The 22161-nt window shown below is 45.1% G+C and overlaps 1 protein-coding gene across 5 annotated transcripts in view; it reads left to right on the plus strand.

The window, feature by feature from the left end:
- PPP4R3B (protein phosphatase 4 regulatory subunit 3B) overlaps nt 1–22161 on the plus strand; it is a 2189617-nt gene that overhangs the window by 1853528 nt on the left and 313928 nt on the right. For all 5 annotated transcript variants that reach the window (XM_044055224.1, XM_044055233.1, XM_044055261.1 and 2 more), the window contains one exon: nt 9222–9379. In XM_044055224.1, coding sequence (XP_043911159.1) covers nt 9222–9379 — 158 coding nt within the window. The remainder of the gene's footprint in view (nt 1–9221; nt 9380–22161) is intronic.

Below are 22161 nucleotides of genomic sequence, written 5' to 3' on the forward strand. Positions count from 1 at the left end.
CGGTCCTGCAGTCGGCCAGAGTACCAAAGTCTTGGTCCGGCGTCGGTTGCTGTCGCTTCTTCCCTGATGTCACTGCGCCAGGGGTATATAATATGCAGCCAACGCCATTTTCTTCAGTCTTTCTTGCCGCACGTTGCCCGAAGCAGTTCGCAAGTGCCGGTCGGCCGACTCCTGAGATTTTCAAAGTCGAATTTCAGATCCGAAGTCTTCAATAAAGCTAAGTACCCCGTTGGGGAAACCTTTTTTCTTGCCTCAGACTGATGTCAGAAAAAGTTAATAATTGTATTTCTTGTGGGAAGCAAATACCTCATAAGGACTTCCACTCTTACTGTATTCCATGCCTAGGCCCTGATCACGACATCACTAGTTGTCGGTTTTGTGCTAGATTCAACAAATGCACTATAAAGAGACGTTTTGATTTTGCTTTAACTACTTTGGCCGAAGGTTCAATTATACCATGCCGTCGGATCAGCCGACGACCTCAGTAACGAAAAAACGCAAAGACAAGGATAAAGACAGACATTTAAGGTCCAAAACCGATGACGAAACCTCTTCTAGGCCAGTCGCCGGTTCTCAGTGAGGCGCTTTCGCAGCCCCTGACACCCACTACCTCAGAGCCACAGGCCGCTTCCGACTCCCACGTGGAGACATCTAGGCCTCTGGAAACTCAAGGTATTGGGCCTATGGAAACTATTCCCTCAGATGGGTCTGGAGCCGCTGAGCAGGCACCGGCTTCTGAGGGTGTTTTCAGACTATCACAACGTAATATTAAAACAACAGCCAAGACAAAGGTACCATTAAAGACAAAGAAACAAGTACAGCATTCTCCTGGACAGTCCTCCATGCCTAAGAAAGAGATGCTTAAAATGGCCGAAGACCTCATTACTCTAATCAGGGGTTCCCATCCCCCTCCTGAGAAAAGGCCTAGGCAGGATACAGACTATGACTCCTCTGATCAGGTTTCCATTTCCTCTGATTCCTCTTCAGACCAGGGATACTCTTTACCCCCCTATGAGCACTCTGATACTGAGGAATCTATCCCTTCAGCTTCTCCTCCTGAGGATTACTCTTTTGGGGAAACTTTACATACCATGAGGGAACATTTCCATTGGGAAAGTCAGGAATACTCAGAATCCAAGAAAAGGCTCAGGGATTTCCTCTTATTGGCTCAGCACAGGCCCCTGGCTATTCTGCCTGTGCTAGACATTGTGGATGATGTGTTCTCTGAATCCAGCTGATCTCCTGACTCTTTGCCCCCTGCTCTAGCCAAGCCAGATAGGTATTATAGAGTCCCTGACTCTCACAAGTTTCTTTACAAAAACCCTTCTGCTGATCCAGAAACTATTTCCCAGGGTCCAAAAGGGGTTAAGGCTTCCATTGCAAAAAATCCAGTACCCTCTGACAGAGATTCCAGAGCTTTGGATAGATGGGGGAAGAAAGTATACACGTCTGCAACTTTAGTAGTAAGAGCTTTAAATTGCCAGTTTCACATGCTTAAGTACCAACAATATTTAATGGCTCAATTAAAACAGAAAATGCTTGCTAGCTCAGAAGCGCCTGATTGTAAAGAAATGCAGGATTTATTGCATGCAGTTGAACACGTGGGAAAACATACTCTGCAATGTGGTTTTGATTCTTTAGAGGCCTCTTGTAGAGCCGCAGTTACAGGTTCTGTTATTCGAAGACATGCTTGGTTAAAAGAACAGAGTTTACCCGATCATGTTAAGGCAAAGTTATAGGATGCTCCTTTACAACATGATACCTTGTTTGGTGTTAAGGCAGAAGAGGTGTTAAAGAAAATGGAGGATAAAGCTAAATCTATGCAAACAGTCAAGGATTTCTTACAGGTACAGCCACCTCGGTTTAGCAGAAATTGGCCAACAATAAATTGGTCCTTTCCAGTGTCAGACAGGCCACAGAGAGGCAGATACAGATGCCCAAGAGGCAGATCTCAACCCCAAGGCTCAAACAGACAACGACAGTGGGGCACCTCAACCCCAAAAGGAGGTGAGGACAAGTCTCAACCTTACAGGAAACGGTCACAATGGCTTTCCTTTGCGTACGCCAAGCACGTCCCTTCTGGAAGCCCCCTTAGGGGGAAAACTAGCACTTTTTTTCTCAAAACTGGCAAACAATCACCCAAGACAAATGGGTCCTGAATATTGTGTCTCAAGGTTACAGATTCCACTTCCATACTTTACCAAAGCTAAAAGGAATGCCAGACCTGCCACAAAATCAATGGGCAGAGGCACAAAAACAAATTTCAGCCCTCATGGACATGAGAGCTATACAAAAAGTACCACAACAGGAACAAGGATTTTACTCAAGACTCTTCCTGGTCCCCAGAAAGGACAAAGCATGGAGGCCTATACTGGACCTTTCAATTCTGAATACTTACCTGGATATTCCAAAATTCAAAATGTTGACATTACAGCAGCTTCTACCCATGCTGGGCAAGAAGGCTTGGCTTGTTACTCTGGATCTCAAAGAGGCATACCTGCATGTCCCTGTCAGACAAAATTGCAGAAGATACCTCCGATTCAAAGCTGGTACAATGCACTACCAATTCTCTGCACTGCCCTTTGGCTTATCTACTGCGCCCAGGGTCTTCACAAAGTGCCTGGCACCAGTAATTGCATTCTGCAGACAAAAAGGAATTCAAATATATCCATACCTGGACGACTGCCTCATTCAAGCAGAGACAAAGGACATTCTTCTACAGCATCTGGCATTTGTGAAAAAGTTGCTAATTTCTCTAGGGAACACAGTAAACGAAAAGAAGTCAAAACTAGTGCCCTCACAACAGATTACATTCCTGGGTGCCAGCTTAAATACAACGGCCCAGATGGCTTACCTCACGCCAGACAAACAAATGCAACTAACTCAATATTTTCAACTACTGGCAAAAACGTCCCATCTCCCTGCAAGAAAAATTCTGCAGGCCCTGGGATTCATGGCATCCTGCATACTACTAATACTGTATGCCAGACTGCATATGAGGAAATTACAATGGTACCTAAAAAGTGTTTGGACTCAACATTCTCACAGTCTAGAAGCAGTAATTCCAATAATTCCCTGCCTACAACAGGAGTTTCGATGGTGGGCACAGGCATGTCACCTAAACAGGGGTCAGCCTTTTACCCAACCCACAGCAGGCAAACTCTAACAACAGATGCTTCGGAGTACGCCTGGGGAGCACACATGGCAGGAAAATGCATTCAGGGCAAGTGGACCACAGACCAGATGCATCTTCACATCATTCAAAAAGAGATGTTGGCTGTTCAAAATGCCCTAACAGCTTTCAAGGACCTTCTACATCCAGGACAACTATTACTAAAGACAGACAACACCACAGTAATGTGGTACATAAACAAACAAGGGGGCACTCATTCTTATCCCTTATGCAGGCAAGCCATGACCTTGTGGAACACAGCTCTAACGTACCAAGTTCACCTGCAAGCACAATTCCTGCCAGGAAAGAAAAATACTTTGGCAGACGACCTAAGCAGAAATATCATGGACCCTCACGAATGGAAATTGAATCCACAATTCTTCAGCATAACACAAAAATGGGGATGCCCAGACATAGATCTTTTTGCCTCCCCTCTGAATTGCAACTGCAAAAATTCTGCACAAGGACTTATCACAAACAAGCATGGAAAGTGGATGCTCTTCTGTTCAGCTGGAAAAACCTAAAAGTCTATGCCTTCCCACCACTGCCTTTCAAAGGTACTCCTAAAAGCCAGATAAGAAAAAACACAGATGATCCTGATTGCTCCAGACTGGCCACGCCAGCACTGGTACCCTATCTTAAGGAACTTGGCTAGGGGCCCACCATGGATTTTGCCCCAAATTCCACACCTTCTGACTCAACAAAACAATCAGATCCTGCACGGTCAGCTCAAAACCCTAAACCTGGCTGCATGGCAGATACTTTAGTCAAACAGGCAACACCTTTCTCTAAAGCTGTTATGGATGTCATTTTGGAGGCCAGGAGGCTTAGCACCAGGAAAGCTTACTCAGAAAAATGGAAGCGATTCTGCACCTGGAACCAAGCTCACAGCCTTGACCCTCTTGTTCCAAACATTCCTCAGATTTTACAATACTTAACTGAGATGCTGGACAGAGGCCTATCCTTTTCATCAATTAAGATTCACGCCGCTGCCATTTCTGCACATTACAACATGGATCCTCCTTTATTCTCTCATCCCTTGCTAAAGCAGCACCTCAGAGGGGCTAAAAACATAAGACCGCCCCGGAGAACACCAACACCAACTTGGGACCTCAGTTTCGTTTTGGAAAAACTGACCCTACCACCTTTTGAGCCAGGCAATACAGCCGCTCTAAAATTTTTGTCATGGAAAACAGCTCTGCTCCTGGCAGTAACTTCAGCACGAAGAGTCTCAGAACTACAGGCATTAATGGCAGTGGAACCTTCTATAATTTTTCATCAGGACAGGGTATCTTTAAGGACAAACCCTACCTTCATACCAAAGGTGGTATCTAGTGTGGCTCTTAACCAAACCATCCATTTGGCTACTTTTTATCCAAACCCCCAAAATAAAGGGGAGAAACTTCTGCATTTTTTGGACATACACAGGCAGCTGCGCTTCTAATTGGACAAAACAAAAGCTTTCAGGAAAACTGATCAACTGTTTGTAACACTGACGTCAGGGAAGAAACGACGGCAACCGATTTCTGACCAAGACTTTGGAACTCTGGCCGACTGCGGGACCGCCTGACAGCAGGATAACCCAAGTGTGATGACTGCAGCAGTGTGAACACTCGAACATCTACATTTATGGTAGGTACAAAACTACTTTTCGGGTAACTGCATTTTCCACTATTCGGTCTCGACGTACTGAAATTCGACATTTCAGTACATTGAGATTGTCTAGTGAATCCATAATCTTGGTATACACTGATTTTTATAAGTCATTTGGTGAGCATGAAGCATCCTCCTTGTTTTCTTATCTAATCTACCAAACACGTTTTGGGGCCAGTCGATCACTCCAAAACTGTGAATTAGTTCAGGAAGTGCAAATTGTTGAATTTTGTTCCTAGATGTCAACGCTGTTTTCAGGATTAATTTAAGTGTTCTAAAGTATTCCGTATTAAGTTTTATTCACTTTTGTTCATGTTTTTTTGTTGATCCTTCATCAGTTCCCAAATATTTGTACACTCCCTCTTGCTCAAGTTCTTTTACATCACATTCTTGTCCCAAACTGATGTTTTCCAGGTGCTGCAGTTTTCCTGCTTTAAAGGTTGCTTTTGCACATTTATCCAGACTAAATGGCATTCTTATATCATTTGAAAAAGTTTTGACAACCTGCAGTTGTGCTTTCAGTTCCTCATCTAATGAGCTATACAGTTTTAAATCATCGACAAAGAGAAGTTGAGAAGTCTTTACACTTTGTTGTTTTCTAGGAGGCAAATTATAGCCATGGCCTACGCTGTTAAACAGCTTAATGGGTTAATGGCAAGGCAGAATGTCAATGGTGACATAGTCACCCTGGAATGTCCCCCTTTGAATTTTTATCCCTGGGATAATAATTTGTCCTTTATCATGGCTTAATTGCAGAGTAGTCCGTCACTGTTCAATGGTCACTATAATGTAGTCAATCAGTGTAGGGTGTACGTTATACATTTTTAAGCACTCTTTTATCCATGAGTGTGGGATACTTTCAAATGCTTTTTTGTAGTCAGTCCATGCCATACTTAGATTCTTCCCCTTTTTACAGTTCTCCACTATGTCTTTATTTAATAACATATGATCCTTTGATGTCCTTCTATTCCTGTGTTGCATTATTCTAGTAGTGGGATTTTCAGCCCTCCGGCGACTCATACGTCAGCTTCTATACAAAAGCTTCAGCTTGGCTGTTGCAGTGTGCGTGGGACGTCACACGTAGGCCTTAAACCAGGGATCTTAACTGTGACATCTGCACGCACAGTCCTCAGAACTTTTCAGCCGCAGATGACCTTCGCATTGTACAATCGCTTCTTCACAGACGTCGCATCTTAAAAGATAAGTAACCCGTTGGGTTTCTATTTTCTTATTTTGCTGATTGTTATTGCTTAGGCTTGGTTGTTGTAGTCTTTTAGCTGATGTCAGGTAAAAAGGGAAAGTGCCAATGCAAAAGCCAGATACCTTATAAAGACCCCCATGATAGGTGTGTTTTTTGCTTAGGCCGGGAACACAATCACTCCTCCTACACAATTTGTCAATCCTTTGTGCGTAAGACCCTATGCAGCTGTCTGGCTGCTTTAAACCTTTACCTTGAAAACCAGAGCCTTAAGCGGTTAGACCTTAGCATTGATCGTGTATCGGAGACCGCACCCGAACCTCCGCGCAAGAAAGCTAGGTTTCCTAGGCCTTCCTCGCCTGCTGCTCTGCTTACCGACGCACCGCCAAGTGCCAAGCTAGGGGTTGAGGCACACTTGGCGGATCTGTCGACTGCAGAGACGTCCCTTGAGGAAGCCATTGCACAGCCCAACGACCAGCATGTCCTCTGAGCTTATCCAGACAGCGACTTCCGTCGAGGGGGAACCAGTTTCAGGGGTACTTCCGACTGGGATCCAGACTTTGGATTTGTTAGCCTCCATGCCCGACGCCATGCCACTCCCTGCTTCCACTCCGGCCAAAAAGAAGCAGAAAACTAAACATATTTCCTCTTCTACAGAAGTAACACCAGACTGGCAGGCCTTCACCTCCGACCTCATACAGGCCTTTATGGCTCTCAGGCCTTCAGCCACAGCCCCCCCCCCCACTCTGCCTCTATTGAGCCCTAGGCCTCCTCCTGCTTCTTCCCTCCCACCCATGACCCCTCAAGTCAGGGAGGAAGAGCATGATTCTTCATTCTCATCCTCAGAAGAGTCATTCTCATGTGTGTCCCAGATTGCCTCCCCCCAGGAATATTACTCTCCTGATGACTGGTATCTGTGGAAGGGGATTCTCCTCCTGAGGATATTATGTTTGGTGAGATCATCACCAAAATGGATTACTTTAAATGGGATACGTCCCAAATGACTGACACCCAAAAGAGGTACTTTGAGCTGCTGCAAGTAGAATCACCACCCCAACCCCCAAAAACTTTCATGGCCACCCTAGATCTAAAAGAGACCTACCTGCACAAACCCATCAGGACCTCTCACAGGCAATTCCTACGTTTCTCTGGACCTTCCTCTCACTTCCAATTTACTGCCTTGCCCTTTGGTTTATCCACTAGCCCCAGCAATTGCCTTTTGCAGAACCCAGGGAATCCAGATTTACCCTTATCTGGACGACATCCTGATTCTGGCAAAGTCCAGAGATACTCTCTCAAGGCACCTACAGTTCACCATGTCCCTTCTGCAGAATCTAGGGTTCACCATCAAACTGCCAAAATCCTCCCTGATCCCAGGCCAGGACAAGATCTTCCTAGGCTGCAGAATCAGAACAGACAATTTGAAGGCCTCTCTCCCGCAGGACAAGGTTCTTTCTTTGACCTCCCACTTTCAGGAAACCCTAGTGTCCCAGAAGGTGACGGCAAGGCAATTCCTCCGTCTCCTGGGCTTAGTGGCAGCTACCATCCCCATGCTACCACTGGCAAGGATGTACATGCGCAAGATTCAGTGGTGTCTCAAAAGCATTTGTGCCCAACATCTTCATCCCTCAGAGCAGGTCATTCCCCTCCTTCCCTGTCTAAAGGCAGAAATCAGCTGGTGGATCCAGCAAGTCCAACTAAATCCGGGCATCCCTCTACAACCACCTACCCCAACCCAAGTAATGCATACAGATACCTCAGATTCAGGCTGGGGAGCAACCCTGGCTTCCTACAGGATTCAAGAAAAGTGGTATCCCTCTCTACAGGCCAAGCACATCAATATCAGGGAAATGGCAGCAGTCTTCTTAGCACTGAAAACCTTTATTCCACTTCTGTTTCCAGGCATGCTCCTGATAGTGACTGACAACGCCACAGTTATGTGGTACCTCAACAAGCAGGGAGGAACAAAGGCTTGTCAGCTGTGCAGACTAACCCTGCTGATATGGGACCTAGCCTCTCTCCACAACTTAGTCCTGCAGGTGGCCTACATCCCCTCACAGGACAACCACCAAGCAGATCTCTTGAGCAGGACCTCGTCACCTCAGTACGAGTGGATGCTGAACAGAGAGGAGGTCTTCCTGGACATAGTCCACTGGTGGGTGCTCTACAAATAGGCTTGTTTGCTTCCCCCCCAGAACAGGCAACTGCAGATGATCTGCTCAAAAGCCTACTCCCCTCTAGCATGGAGAGTGGATGCTTTCAGCATCTCTTGGGAGGGGAAGTTCCTTTATGCCTTCCCCCCATTCCCACTGATTCAGAAAGTCGTCCTGAAAATCCTGAAGGACAAACCAAAAATCTTGTTAGTGACTGCCTACTGGCCAAGGCACCACTGGTTCCCCACACTCTACAAGCTAGCCAAGGGCTATCGCTTCAAGTTACCCTACAAGGTGGACCTACTGACACAAGACAAAGGAACTCTCCAACACCCACACTTGCAGATGTTGTCCCTGACTCTGTGGGTGATAAACTTTTAATCCCTACTACACCATTCTAGAAGCAGCTGTTTGGACATATCTTCACCAAACATTGCAGGTTGGTTGGCATCTCCAGATCTAGAGCTGGTTTTACTAGAGCCACTCTTCATAGCTTTCTTGAGAGTTCATCTTGTCCTTCCTCCTACCAGGTTTCCTCCTGAACTTTAGTACTCTCCCTCATGTAAGGAATACTCAGACATTGGACTAGGACGACATAGAATACTTGTGTAAAATCTTACCATAACCATAGATGTCCTTCTCTTCTATGTTGCAGTATTCTATCCCTCCCTCCTTCCCCCGGTGCCTTCTTTTGTTCTGGAAGTCTGATAACCTCCTTGTTTCTTGGAGCGGTGTTCCTCTTGGGGCATTCACTTCTGAGAAGTGTACGTGCGGGCATCGCTTTTATGGCTGACATACTCCTAAGCCATACTTGGAATGTCCCACATACTAGCAGTACTTAGGCTGTTGTATACTGGCCAGACGTTGGGTCGCCCACGGCGGAGGATCCCTCATGTAAAGAATACTGCAACATAGAAGAGAAGGACGTATATGGTTATGGTAAGATTTTACACAACTGTTCTTTCTCTGCCACAATTTGCTTCCTTATATGTTTGTGTAAACTTTTACTCTGCATATTTAATGTATCATCTACACCTCATGATAGGTATCGAAGAGATGCAAGAGCATTGGATGAAGATGAAGAAATGTGGTTTAATGAAGATGATGATGAAGAAGGTGAAGCGGTGGTACCTCCTGTAGAGAAAGCTAAATCTGAGGAAGATTTTCCTGACAGCTATGGAAAATTCATTGAAGCTAAGAAAGGTATGCTTGTTTCCTTCATATACTTCATTTTGTAAAAATATTTAAACATTACTTATTTTGAAATGAGCTTTAAAATTATTTTTCATTTTCAGTAGAGGGCAAATGCTGATGACATTCTGTGTATTTGCCCTCATAGGTTTATAGTAAAGTAGTAGGCTAGCTGCACTTTTAGCCATTTTAAGCTTACCAGTTTCCCATTTAATGCTTGAATTAACCTATCCGATTTGGTGTTAGATCGGTCGCAAGTATCCCATGGTGGATAATTATATGTTACCCCTAGTAAAAATAACTGGGATCATACCATAGATAATTTGAGGGGAATAACCTATGGAATAAAGCATTTAGAAGTTGCCTCTGTTCACTAATAGTACAGAGGGCAATCCTGGGATAAATTTCTACATATCCATAGGTCCAAATTGCACTTGAATATGGACAGAGATTAGCTTTGTTTCACATGAATAGGGAGTCTGTTCCAGAGCAGTGGTATCGTTTTCGAGGTATACATATCCTGCCAAACAGTTCTGTTGATGTTGCAGAAAAGGTTTAGATCACTGGACTGAGTATTTCTGATGCCATTTGACTTGCTGATGTGCAGTAGGTGCATCAGTATTGGGTTGGAGGATGCCTTGTATGCCAGACACAGGTCACCTGTTAGTAGTCTGACAGGGCTTTGAGTTGGTCCATGTGGGGCATGTTGTATAGGATTTGTATCCTTCTAGTAAGGTATCGGGCATTTCAGTTTTTGCACATGTGTGAACACAGATGCCTGTCAAAGGGGACATTATACTCCGTAATTGGTCTAAGGGCTGAATAAAGGTAGGCTGGCACAATGGTTAAGATGTTTACCGTACAAACAGTGGGGATGGGGTTTGACTCTCACATGAGGTAATTAGATAGATTTAAAATGGTCCACAAGGGCAGCAGTCATTTCATGGCTAGGCGTAGAAAGGCCCTTGTGGTTGTTAGCCTAGTAAAAACATGTGAACCTATAAAGCGGGGCAATCATATTGCTAGATCTAGACGTAGTCCCTTTGTTTATAAGCTGCGCAGTTTAGAAGGACTTTCTTTCGATGGGGTACACATGTTGGTTGAAAGTTAGGTTACTGTCCACATAAGTTCCCATATCTCAAAATAACCGGGTCAACTCTTACAGGTGATGTTCATGTTTCACTGTTGCAATCATCACATTTGGGTTATCTGCTTGCAGTAGCCCTCAGTCGGCCTGATTAACAAAGTCTTGTGTCCTGCGTCGGTTGCTGTCTTTTCTACCATGACGATAGGGGTATAAAACATACAGCCAACGCCATTACATCAGTCTTTCTTGCCGTGCGGTGCCCAAAGCAGAAGCAGTTCACAAGTGCCAGTCGGCCGACTACTGAAATTTTCCTTTTCGAGTTTCAGAACCAAAGTCCACAACTAAAAGCTAAGTACCCCGTTGGGGAAACTTTTTCTTGCTCTAAACCGATGTCAGTAAAAGTAAATAATTGCATTTCTTGTGGAAAGCAAATGCCTCATAAAGATTTTCATTCGTACTGTATTCCTTGCCTAGGCCCTGACCACGATGTACCTCGCTGTCGGTTTTGTGCCTTATTTAAACCACGAACTATCCGTCGTCAGTATAATTTCGCTTCTAAATAGTTTGGTGCTCGGTTCATTTATCCAGATATGTCTTCGGTAAGCCATCCGACTACCGACATTCCGAAAAAACACAAAGATAAAGACAGAGACAGGCTGCCTAGGTCCAAAGCTGCTGATGACGATTCTCCTAAGCCAATCGCCAGTTCGCCGGTACTCAGTGAGGTGCTTTTGCAGCCCCTGATACCCGCTACTTCAGATTCACAGGCCTCTACTGAGACCCATTCAGAGTCCGGTATACCGCGAGATGGTTCATCTGTGGAACCTGCGGATGTCTCTACCTTGGATAGGTCCGGAGCTGCTGTGCAGGCACTGGCTTCTGAGGGTGTATTCAGGCCTACTGACTTGCATATTAAACAGACGCCATCATCTTCTTCAAGGCCTAAAACTCGAACCATGCCTAGAAAACTGATGCCCAGACCGCATGGTCAGGCCTCTATGCCTAAAAAACAAAAGATAAGAATGGCTGAAGACCTTATTACTTTAATCAGGGGAAGCTAACCTTCCCCCTTTAAGAGACCTAGGACTGAGTTTAATTATGATACTTCTGACCAGGATTCTGAAATTTGTTTCCTCTGATGACCAGGATTTACCCTTATCTACCTATGAGGATTTCTACTTTGGTGAAACCTTGCATACTCTTAGGGAGTATTTTCATTGGGAAAGTCAGGAATTCTCTGATTCTAAAAAGAGGCTTAGGGATTTCTTACTCCTGCCCCAGCACAGGCCTTTAGCTATCCCTCCTAGTACTAGACATTGTTGATGCCTTTTCGGAATCTAGCTTGGCCCCTGACTCTTTAACTCCTGTTCCCAGAAAACCTGATAGGTATTACAGGGTTCCTGACTCTCACTAGTTCCTTTGCAAAAATCCTACTGCGGATCCTGAGACCATTTCACAGGGATCCAAGGGCATTAAAGCTACTACTGCCAAAAATCCTACCCCCTCTGATTGAGACTGCAGGGTGCTGGATAGATGGGGTAAGAAGGTATACACTTCTGCAATTTTGGCCATTAGGGCCTTAAGCTGCCAGTTTCATATGTTAAAGTGTCAGCAGCATATTATTGGATTGCTTAAACAGAAAATGATGTTGATTCCTGATTGTGCTGAAAATAAGGATTTACAGGATGTAATGCATTCTGCTGAACAAGTTGGAAAACATACTTTGCAATGTGGTTTTGATTCGCTAGAGACATCTTGCGGGGCTGCTGTCACTGGGTCTGTACTTAGAAGGCGCTTGACTTAAGGAACAGTCCTTGCCAGATCATGTTAAAGCTAAATTACTGGAAGCTCCCTTAAATCAGGAATGCCCTTTTGGCAATAAGGCAGAAGTTCTTAAAAATATGGAGGAAAAAGCTAAATCTATACAAACTGTTAAAAGATTTCTTACAAGTACAACCTCCAAGATTTAGTAGGCATTGGCCTTCTAAGAATTGGTCCTTTCCTGCCTCTTCCAGGCCTTCTCAGTCCAAACCCAGATCCAGCTGAGCACCCAGGCTTCAGTCCCAGGGTTATGCACAGGACTAAGCAGTGGGGGGCCCCCACTTCCAAATCTGAGAGTAGTAAAACTCCCCCTATGGTAAACTGTCTCAATGACTTAACGTTAAAACTTCCAAGTACTTCTCAACTGACTACCCCCATGTTCATTGTGTTTCACTGTTGCAGTCATCACTGTAGGCTTCTTCCTGCCGGCAGGCAGCCCTCGGTCAGCCAGAATCCCAAAGTCTGTGTCCGGCGTCGGCTGTTCAGTCATGCTCCCTGACGTCACAGCACCAGGAGTACAAAGCTGCCAGCCGACGCCATGTTCTCTAGTCTTTCTTGCCGTGCGGTGGAAGCAGTTCGCAAGTGCCAGTCGGCTGACTCCTGATATTTTTCGTGCTTCATTCCGAAGACTTTCTTCTTTTTCTCAAAGCTAAGTACCCCGTTGGGGAAACTTTTTTCTTGCTCCAGTCCAATGTCAGAAAAAGTTAATAATTGTATTTCTTGTGGGAAGCAAATACCTCATAAGGATTTCCACTTTTACTGTATTCCTTGTTTAGGCCCTGACCACGACGTAGCTAGTTGTCGGTTTTGTGCTAGATTTAACCAACGTACTATTAAGCGGAGATACGATTTTGCTTTTCACTACTTTGGCAGGCGATTTAATTACAGTATGTCATCGGACATGCTTCCGACTACCGGAGTTCACAAACGACCCAAGGATAAGGACAGGCCTCCAAGGTCCAAATCAGACGACCGTTTACAAGCAGAGCCAGCTACAGGTTCGGCCGTCGTCAGTGAGGCGCTTTCGCAGCCCCTGTCGTCGGCCATTACAGAACCGATTGCCAAGACAGACTCCCACGAGGAGCCAACTAGGCCTTTGAGTACTCCAGGTGCAGGACCTTCGGACAATGCTCCCTCGGATGGGTCCGGCGCCGCTGTGCAGGTACCAGCTTCCGAGGGGGTTTTCAGGCCTACACAGCTTCTGATAAAGGCAAAGACAAAGGCGAAGACTCCTTCTAAATCAAAGACTCAAGCCCAGGCCTCTTCTGATCTGGGACCCAAATCTCAGAAACAGATGCTTAAAATGGCGGAGGACTTACTAACCATGATTAGGGGTTCACATCCCCCTCCAGACAAAAGGCCAAGGCAAGAATTGGATTATGAATCCTCTGATCAGGCATATATTTCTTCAGTTTCTTCCTCTGAACAGGAATATACTTTCCCTCCTTGTGAGGATTCTGATGCTGAGGAATCCATTCCTTCAGCTTCTCCCCCTGAGGATTTTTCTTTTGGGGAAACTTTACATGACATGAGGGAACATTTTCACTGGGAAGGACAGGAGTACTCTGAATCTTAAGAGAAGACTTAGGGATTTCCTTCTTCTTCCCCAACACAGACCCCTGGCTATTCCTCCTATTTTGGATATTGTGGATTATGTCTTTTCTGAGGCTAATTTAACTCCTGACTCCTTTCCTCCAACCCCTGCAAAGCCTGACAGATATTACAGGGTCCCTGACTCCCACCAGTTCCTTTACAAAAATCCTGCTGCTGATCCAGAAACCATTTCTCAGGGTCCTAAGGGTGTTAAGGCCGCCTCTGCTAAAAACCCTGTTCCATCAGATAAGGATTCTAGAGCTTTGGAGAGATGGGGCAAGAAAGTGTACACTTCTGCTACTTTATCCATTAGGGCTTTAAATTGTCAATTTCATATGCTAAAATATCAGCAATTTTTGCTGTATGTTATGAAACAAAAGCTGGGTACCATTTCTGCATGTGCAGATAATAAGGAATCACATGATTTGATGCATGCTACTGAGCAGGTGGGGAAGCATGGCTTACACTGTGGTTTTGATGCCTTGGAGGCTTCATGCAGGGCGGCTGCCACTGGCACAGTCATTAGAAGGCATGCTTGGTTAAAGGAACAAAACTTGCCTGATCAAGTGAAAGCAAAGTTACTAGATGCTCCTGTTCAGCATAATGTTTTGTTTGGGTCTAAGGCTGAAGAGGTGACAAAGAAAATGGAGGATAAGGCAAAATCCATGCAAACGGTTAAGGATTTCTTACAAGTTCAGCCCCCAAGATTTAGCAGAAATTGGCCAACTAAAAATTGGTCCTTTCCCAGCTTGGACAGGCCTCAGAGGGGTACATATAGGCGCTCCAGAGGGAGGGCCCAAGCACAGACCTCTTACAGACCTAGACAGTGGAGTGCTTCCACCCCCAGGGGTGGAGAGGACAGACCTCAGTCTTATAGAAAACAGGCTCAATGACTCCCCCTGCATGGCTCCAGGAACCTCTCTCCTGGAAGCCCCTCTAGGAGGAAAACTCTCTCTCTTTCACCAAAATTGGACTTACATAACCCAAGACAAGTGGGTTCTGGATGTAGTTTCAAGAGGCTAAAAATTCCACTTTCATACCTTGTCAAGACCAAACGGATGGCCAGACCTACCAAAACACCAATGGGCAGAGGCATTAAATCAGGTGGGATCCCTCATGGCTATGAGGGCCATAGAACTGGCTCCACAATCAGAGACGGGGCAAGACTTTTACTCAAGGCTCTTTCTAGTTCCCAGAAAACAAAATTCCTGGAGACCCATCCTGGATCTGTCAGTCTTAAATACTTTCCTGGAGATACCAAAGTTCAAGATGCTTACTCTGCAGCAGCTCCTGCCAATGTTGAGCAAAAATGCATGGATGGTGACATTGGATTTAAAGGAGGCTTACCTACACATCCCTATCAGACAGGAGTGTAGAAAATACCTCAGGTTCAAGGCCGGCTCGAAACATTACCAATTCTCTGCGCTGCCCTTTGGCTTGTCTACTGCGCCCAGGGTCTTCACCAAGTGCCTGGCACCAGTAGTAGCTTATTGCAGACTCAAGGGAATTCAAATTTACCCTTATCTGGACGACTGCCTTATTCAAGCAGACAGCAAGGATGTCTTACTCCAGCACCTGGAATTTGTTCAAAATCTACTGAAGTACCTGGGATTCACTGTGAACATAAAAAAGTCAAATTTGACACCCACACAACAGATAACTTTTCTGGGTGCTCTTCTAAACACAACAACCCAGATGGCATTCCTGACATCCGAGAAACAACTACAGCTGGCTTCAACTTTCAAAACCCTGGTGTTAATGTCTCCGCTAACTGCATGGAAATTCCTGCAGGCTTTGGGTTTCATGGCCTCCTGCATCCTTCTCATACCATATGCAAGACTGCATATGAGAAAAATACAATGGTACCTAAAAAATGTATGGTCCCAGCATTGCCACAGTCTAGACACACAGATTGCTGTCTTGCCTTGCCTACAAAAGGAATTCCATTGGTGGACCATGGCATGTCTTCAAAACAAAGGGAAAGCCTTCAGTCTGCCTCCAGCCAACCATGTGTTAATCACGGATGCCTCGGATTACGCATGGGGAGCCCACTTGCAGGGGAAAGGCCTGCAAGGTTTTTGGACAGAGGATCAGAAGCACCTGCATATCAATTTAAAAGAGATGTTAGCTGTGCAGAATGCCCTCTTGGCTTTCAGGGATCTTCTACAGCCAGGACAACTACTGATACGGACAGACAGCACCACAGTTATGTGGTACATAAACAGGCAAGGGGGTTCACACTCCTACCCCCTTTGCAGACTAGCCATGACTCTATGGAGCACATCTCTAGCTTGCAAAGTGGATCTACAAGCTCAGTTCCTGCCAGGGAAACAAAATATTCTGGCAGACAGCCTGAGCAGGAACCTGTCAGACCCACACGAGTGGATGCTAGACACCCAAATATTCAAGATGATTACAAAAGCCTGGGGCTGCCCAGACATAGATCTATTTGCATCCCCCCTCAACCACCAGTTACAGATGTTTTGCACAAGGACATAACACAAACTAGCATGGAAAGTGGATGCTCTCTCATTCAGTTGGAGGAACCTCTCGGGGTATGCCTTTCCTCCTCTACCTCTTCTTCCACGGGTGTTATTAAAGATCAAGCAGGACAAACCCAAGATGATTTTACTGGCCCCAAATTGGCCTAGTCAATTTTGGTACTCAACACTGATGAATCTATCCCAGGAGCCTCCTTGGATTCTACCTCAGATTCCAAATCTTTTGTCCCAACACCAGGGCCAGGTTCTGCACTCTCATATCAAAACTCTTAGCCTGGCAGCCTGGCGTATTCAGGGTCTATGATTAATCCTACCCTTCCCAAACAGGTCATGGATGTCATCTTAGAAGCTAGACAGCCTAGCACTAGAAAATCTTATGCAGGTAAATGGAAGAGATTTTGCACCTGGATGCATGCTCAGGATTCGGATCCTCTCATTCCTAATATCCCATTGATTTTACATTACCTGACAGACATGTTACATAAGGGTTTATCCTTCTCCTCCATAAAAATACATGCCTTAGCTATCTCTGCACATTACAATACAGATCCTCCAATCTTTTCGCATCCACTTCTGAAACAATATCTCAGAGAAGAAAAGAATTTAAGGCCCCCTAGAACACCACCCATACCTGCCTGGGACCTCAACTATGTTCTGGAAAAACTCACTCTGCCTCCTTTTGAGCCTGCTGCCACATCTGATATTAAGTATTTATCATGGAAGACAGCTATACTACTGGCTTTGACTTCAGCCAGGAGAGTCTCGGAGTTACAAGCACTCATGGCTGTGGAACGTTATATTATGTTTCATCAAGACAGGGTGTCTTTAAGGACTAATCCTACTTTCATGCCTAAAGTGGTTTCTAAAGTGGCTTTAAACCAAACTATTCCCCTGCCAACTTTTTTTACTAATCCACAAAATAAGGGGGAAAGGATCTTGCATTCCTTGGATGTGCACAGGCAGCTTCGTTTTTACCTGGACAGAACCAAGGATATCAGGAAAACAGAACAACTGTTGTTTCTTATGCAGCAAATTCCCAAGGCAAAGCTATTTCAAAACAGACCATTTCTAAATGGATTGTTCATGGAATCAGATTTTGTTACTCTCATCATGGAAAGCAAATCCCAGGAAAAATTAGGACTCACTCTACTAGATCTGCTGCTACTTTAGCTGCCTTTCTCAGGGGAGTACCTACCAAAGATATTTTGGAAGCTGCAACTTGGGAGTTCAGTGCATACTTTCTCTAAGCACTATAATCTCCCTCTTTATTCTAAGTCTAGGGTAGGCTTTGCTTCTGCAGTCTTGCAGGGCCTTCTAGCCGCCCCTACTACTCTATAACCACCACCCTTTATCTCAGCTTTGGGATTCAACCCTACAGTGATGACTGCAACAGTGAAACACGATGAACATAGTACAGTTGTTTACACTTACCATAAATGTAGATGTTCGAGTGTCTTCACTGTTGCAGTCTGGGTTACCCACCCTCCTGTCCCATCTTATACTTTTATTAGTGTGGTTTCCTACTTCACCCTTCTTCTGAGGTGTATTTGCTACAGGGTATGGGGTTTGTTGTATGTTACATTTTTGTTTTACTATTAGCCTTCACTTTTGGGCACCTGACATCTGGGGGACCCAGACTTTGGGATTCTGGCCGACCGAGGGATGCCTGCTGGCAGGAAGAACCCTACAGTGATGAATGCAACAGTGAAGACACTCGAACATCTACATTTATGGTAAGTGTACACAACTGTACTTTTTGGGGGAAAGATTGCTCTACATGCAAAAAACTGGGAACTCATTACCCAGGACAAATGGGTTTTAAATATAGTGTCCCAAGGATACAGATTTCACTTCCACACGTTACCCAACCCCAAACGGTTGGCCAGATCTTCCCCCAAATCAGTGGGCAGAGGCTCAAAAGCAGGTACTCTCTCTCTCTTAAGCATAAAGGCTATTCAGACTGTACCAGAAGAGGAAAAGGGACAAGGTTTCTACTCAAGACTTTTCCTGGTACCCAGAAAAGAGCATTCATAGCGTCCTATCCTGGACCTGTCTACTCTAAACACCTTTTTGGAGATTCCAAAGTTCAAGATGCTGACTCTTCACCAATTACTTCCTATGCTAGGCAAAGCTGCCTGGTTGGCAGCACTAGATTTAAAAGAAGCATACCTGCACATCCCAATCAGGGAATTTTGCATAAGATACCTACGCTTCAAAGCAGGCTACATGCACTATCAGTTCTCTGCACTGCCCTTTGACTTATCTACTGCTCCCAGGGTATTCACAAAGTGTTTCACTGTTGCAGTCATTACATTTGGGTAATCTGCTGGCAGGGTGCCCTTAGTCGGCCTGAATGCCAAAGTCTTGGGTCCTGCGTCGGTTGCTGTCTCCTCTTCCATGATGTCAGGTCATCAGGGGTATAAAACATGCAGCCGACACCATTTTCTTCAGTCTTTCTTGCCACGCGGTGCCCGAAGCAGAAGCAGTTTGCAAGTGCCGGTCGGCCGACTCCTGAGATTTTCGTGTTCGAATTTCAGATCCGAAGTCGTCAATAAAGCTAAGTACCCCGTTGGGGAAACTTTTTTCTTACTCCAGACAGATGTCAGAAAAAGTAAATAATTGTATTTCTTGTGGAAAGCAAATACCTCATAAGGATTTTCATTCTTACTGTATTCCTTGCCTAGGCCCTGATCACATCGTTTCTGGTTGTTGGTTTTGTGCTAGATTTAACCAGCGCACTATTAAGCATCGGTATGTTTTTGCTTTAAACTATTTTGCACACCGGTTTAATTATCCAGAAATGTCGTCGGATAGCCATCCGACTACCGGAGTTCACAAAAAACGCAAAGAAAAGGAGAGAGATAGACAGCCGAGGCCTAAAATCGACGACGAAGCTTCCCCTATGCCAGTCGCCGGTTCTCAGTAAGGCGCTTTCGCAGCCCCTGATGCCCGCTACTTTAGAGTCACAGACCGCTACCGACTCCCATGTGGAGTCGGCCATGCCACTGGAAACTCAAAGTATTGGAGCCTCAGATACTATTCCTTCAGATGGGTCCGGAGCTGCTGAGCAGGCACCGGCTTCTGTGGGTGTATTCAGACCTAAACATCTTTACATTAAACCGACTTCAGCTTCAAAGGCAAAGACTAAAAAGCACCTTCTAAAGCAAAGAAACAAACTAAAGAGTCGCGTGGTCAGGCCTCTATGCCCAAAAAACAGATGCTCAAAAGACTTAATTACCTTGATCAGGGGTTCCCATCCCCCTCCTGATAAGAGGCCTAGGCAAGAGACTGACTATGAATCTTCAGATCATATTTCCATTTCTTCTGATTCCTCTTCTGATCAGGAATATTCTCTTACCCCCCATGAGGATTCTGATGCTGTAGAATCTATTCCTTCAGCTTCTCCTCCAGAGGATTATTCTTTTGGGGAAACTTTGCATACCATGAGGGAGCATTTCCACTGGGAGAGCCATGATTTTTCAGAATCTAAAAAGAAGCTCAGGGATTTCCTTTTACTTCCTCAACACAGGCCACTAGCCATTCCAACTGTGTTAGACATTGTAAATGATGTGTTTTCGGAGTCTAGTCTTACCCCTTTCTCCTTACCTCCAGCTCCTGTTAAGCCTGACATATTACAGGGTTCCTGACTCTCATAAATTCCTTTTTAAAAACCCTGCTGCAGACCCAGAAAACTATTTCACAGGGTCCCAAAGGGGTTAAGGCTTCTGCTGCAAAAAAACCTACCCCCTCTGACAGAGATTCTAGGGCACTGGATAGATGGGGAAAAAAGGTTTACACATCTGCTACCTTGGCTATAAGGACCTTAAACTGTCAGTTTCATATGCTCAAATATCAGCAACATGTCATGGCATAGCTTAAACAGAAATTGTTAAACTCTGAATGTGCAGAAAACAAAGAAATGCAGAATTTATTGCATGCAGCTGAACAGGTTGGAAAGCATACTTTGCAAGGTGGTTTTGATTCTTTGGAGGCCGCCTGCAGGGCCGCAGTTACGGGTTCTGTAATTAGGATGCATGCTTGGTTAAAGGAACAAAATCTGCCAGATCATGTCAAAGTTAAATTATTAGATGCACCTTTACAGCATGATACTTTGGTTGGTGTTAAGGCAGAACAGGTGTTAAAGAAAATGGAGGACAAAGCTAAATCTATGCAAACTGTCAAATATTTTTTTTACAAGTGCAGCCACCTAGGTTTAGTAGACACTGGCCAACTAAGAATTTGTCCTTTCCTGTGTCAGACCTCAAAGGGGCAGATCCAGATGCCCTAGAGGCAGATCCCAGGTGCAGGGGTCATACAGGTCAAAGCAGTGGGGTGCTTCTACCTCCAAAGTTAGAGTAGACAAATCACAGCCATACAGGAAACAGTCCCAATGGCTTTCCCCTGCCTGCACCAAGCACGTATCTCCTGGCAGCACCCTTAGGTGGAAAATTAGCACTTTTTTCTCAAAATTGGCACATTATAACCCAGGACAAGTGGGTTCTAAATATCATGTCACAAGGCTACAAGTTCTATTTCCATCCCCTACCAAAGGCAAATGGCTGGCCAGATCTGCCAAAAAATCAATGGGCAGAGGCACAAAAACAAGTCTCATCCCTCATGGACATGGGGGCCATTCAACAAGTACCAGAGCAAGAGCACAGACAAGGATTTTACTCACGACTGTTCTTGGTACCCAGAAAGGACAAGGCCTGGAGGCCAATACTGGACCTATCTATTCTGAACGCATTCCTGGATATACCAAAATTCAAGATGTTGACACTGCAGCAGCTTCTGCCCATGCTGGCCAAGAACGCTTGGCTTGTGACTATAGACCTAAAAGAGGCATACCTGCATGTCCCAATCAGACAAATATGCAGAAGGTACCTCAGATTCAAGGCTGGCTCAATGCATTACCAATTCTCTGCACTGCCCTTTGGCTTATCTACTGCACCCAGTGCCTGGCACCAGTAATTGCATTCTACAGACAAAGAGAAATACAAATATATCCTTACTTGGACGTCTGTCTAATTCAAGCAGAGAACAAGGACATTCTTCTACAGCATCTGGTGTTTGTGAAAAGACTTCTAACATGCCTGGGGTACACAGTCAACGAAAAGAAATCAAAACTAGTACTCTCTCAAGAGATAATATTCCTGGGTGCAAGCGTAAATACAACTGCCCATATAGCTTATCTCATGCCAGACAAACAAAGGCAACTGACTACCTATTTCAAAATGTTGGCTACAAAGGCCCAGTTATCTGCAAGAAAAATTCTGCAGGCTTTGGGCTTCATGGCATCCTGCATCGTACTAACTCCATATGTAAGACTGCTTATGAGGAAAATTCAATGGTATCTAAAAAGTGTTTGGGCTCAACATTGCCACAGCCTGGAAACTATGATTACTCTCATTCCCTGCCTGCAACAGGAGTTTCGATGGTGGGCAAAGGCTTGTCTCCAAAACAAGAGACAGCCATTCACTTTACCCCCAGCCAGGCAGACTAACAACGGATGCATCATATTATGCCTGGGGGGCCCATATGGCAGGAAGATGCATTCATGGCACATGGACCTCAAACCAAATGCATCTACATATCAATCAAAAAGAGATGCTAGCTGTTCAAAATGCCCTGACAGCCTTCAAGGACTTGCTTCATCCAGGACAGCTACTGACAAAGACAGACAACACCATGGTCATGTGATATATAAACAAGCAGGGGGGCACACATTCTTACCCCCTTTGCAGTCTAGCCATGACTTTGTGGGACACAGCATTGACTTACCAAGTACATCT

Source organism: Protopterus annectens, chromosome 1.part2 (assembly GCF_019279795.1).
Source record: "Protopterus annectens isolate FY-2018-M chromosome 1.part2, PAN1.0, whole genome shotgun sequence".
In the NCBI taxonomy this organism is placed as follows: domain Eukaryota; kingdom Metazoa; phylum Chordata; order Ceratodontiformes; family Protopteridae; genus Protopterus; species Protopterus annectens.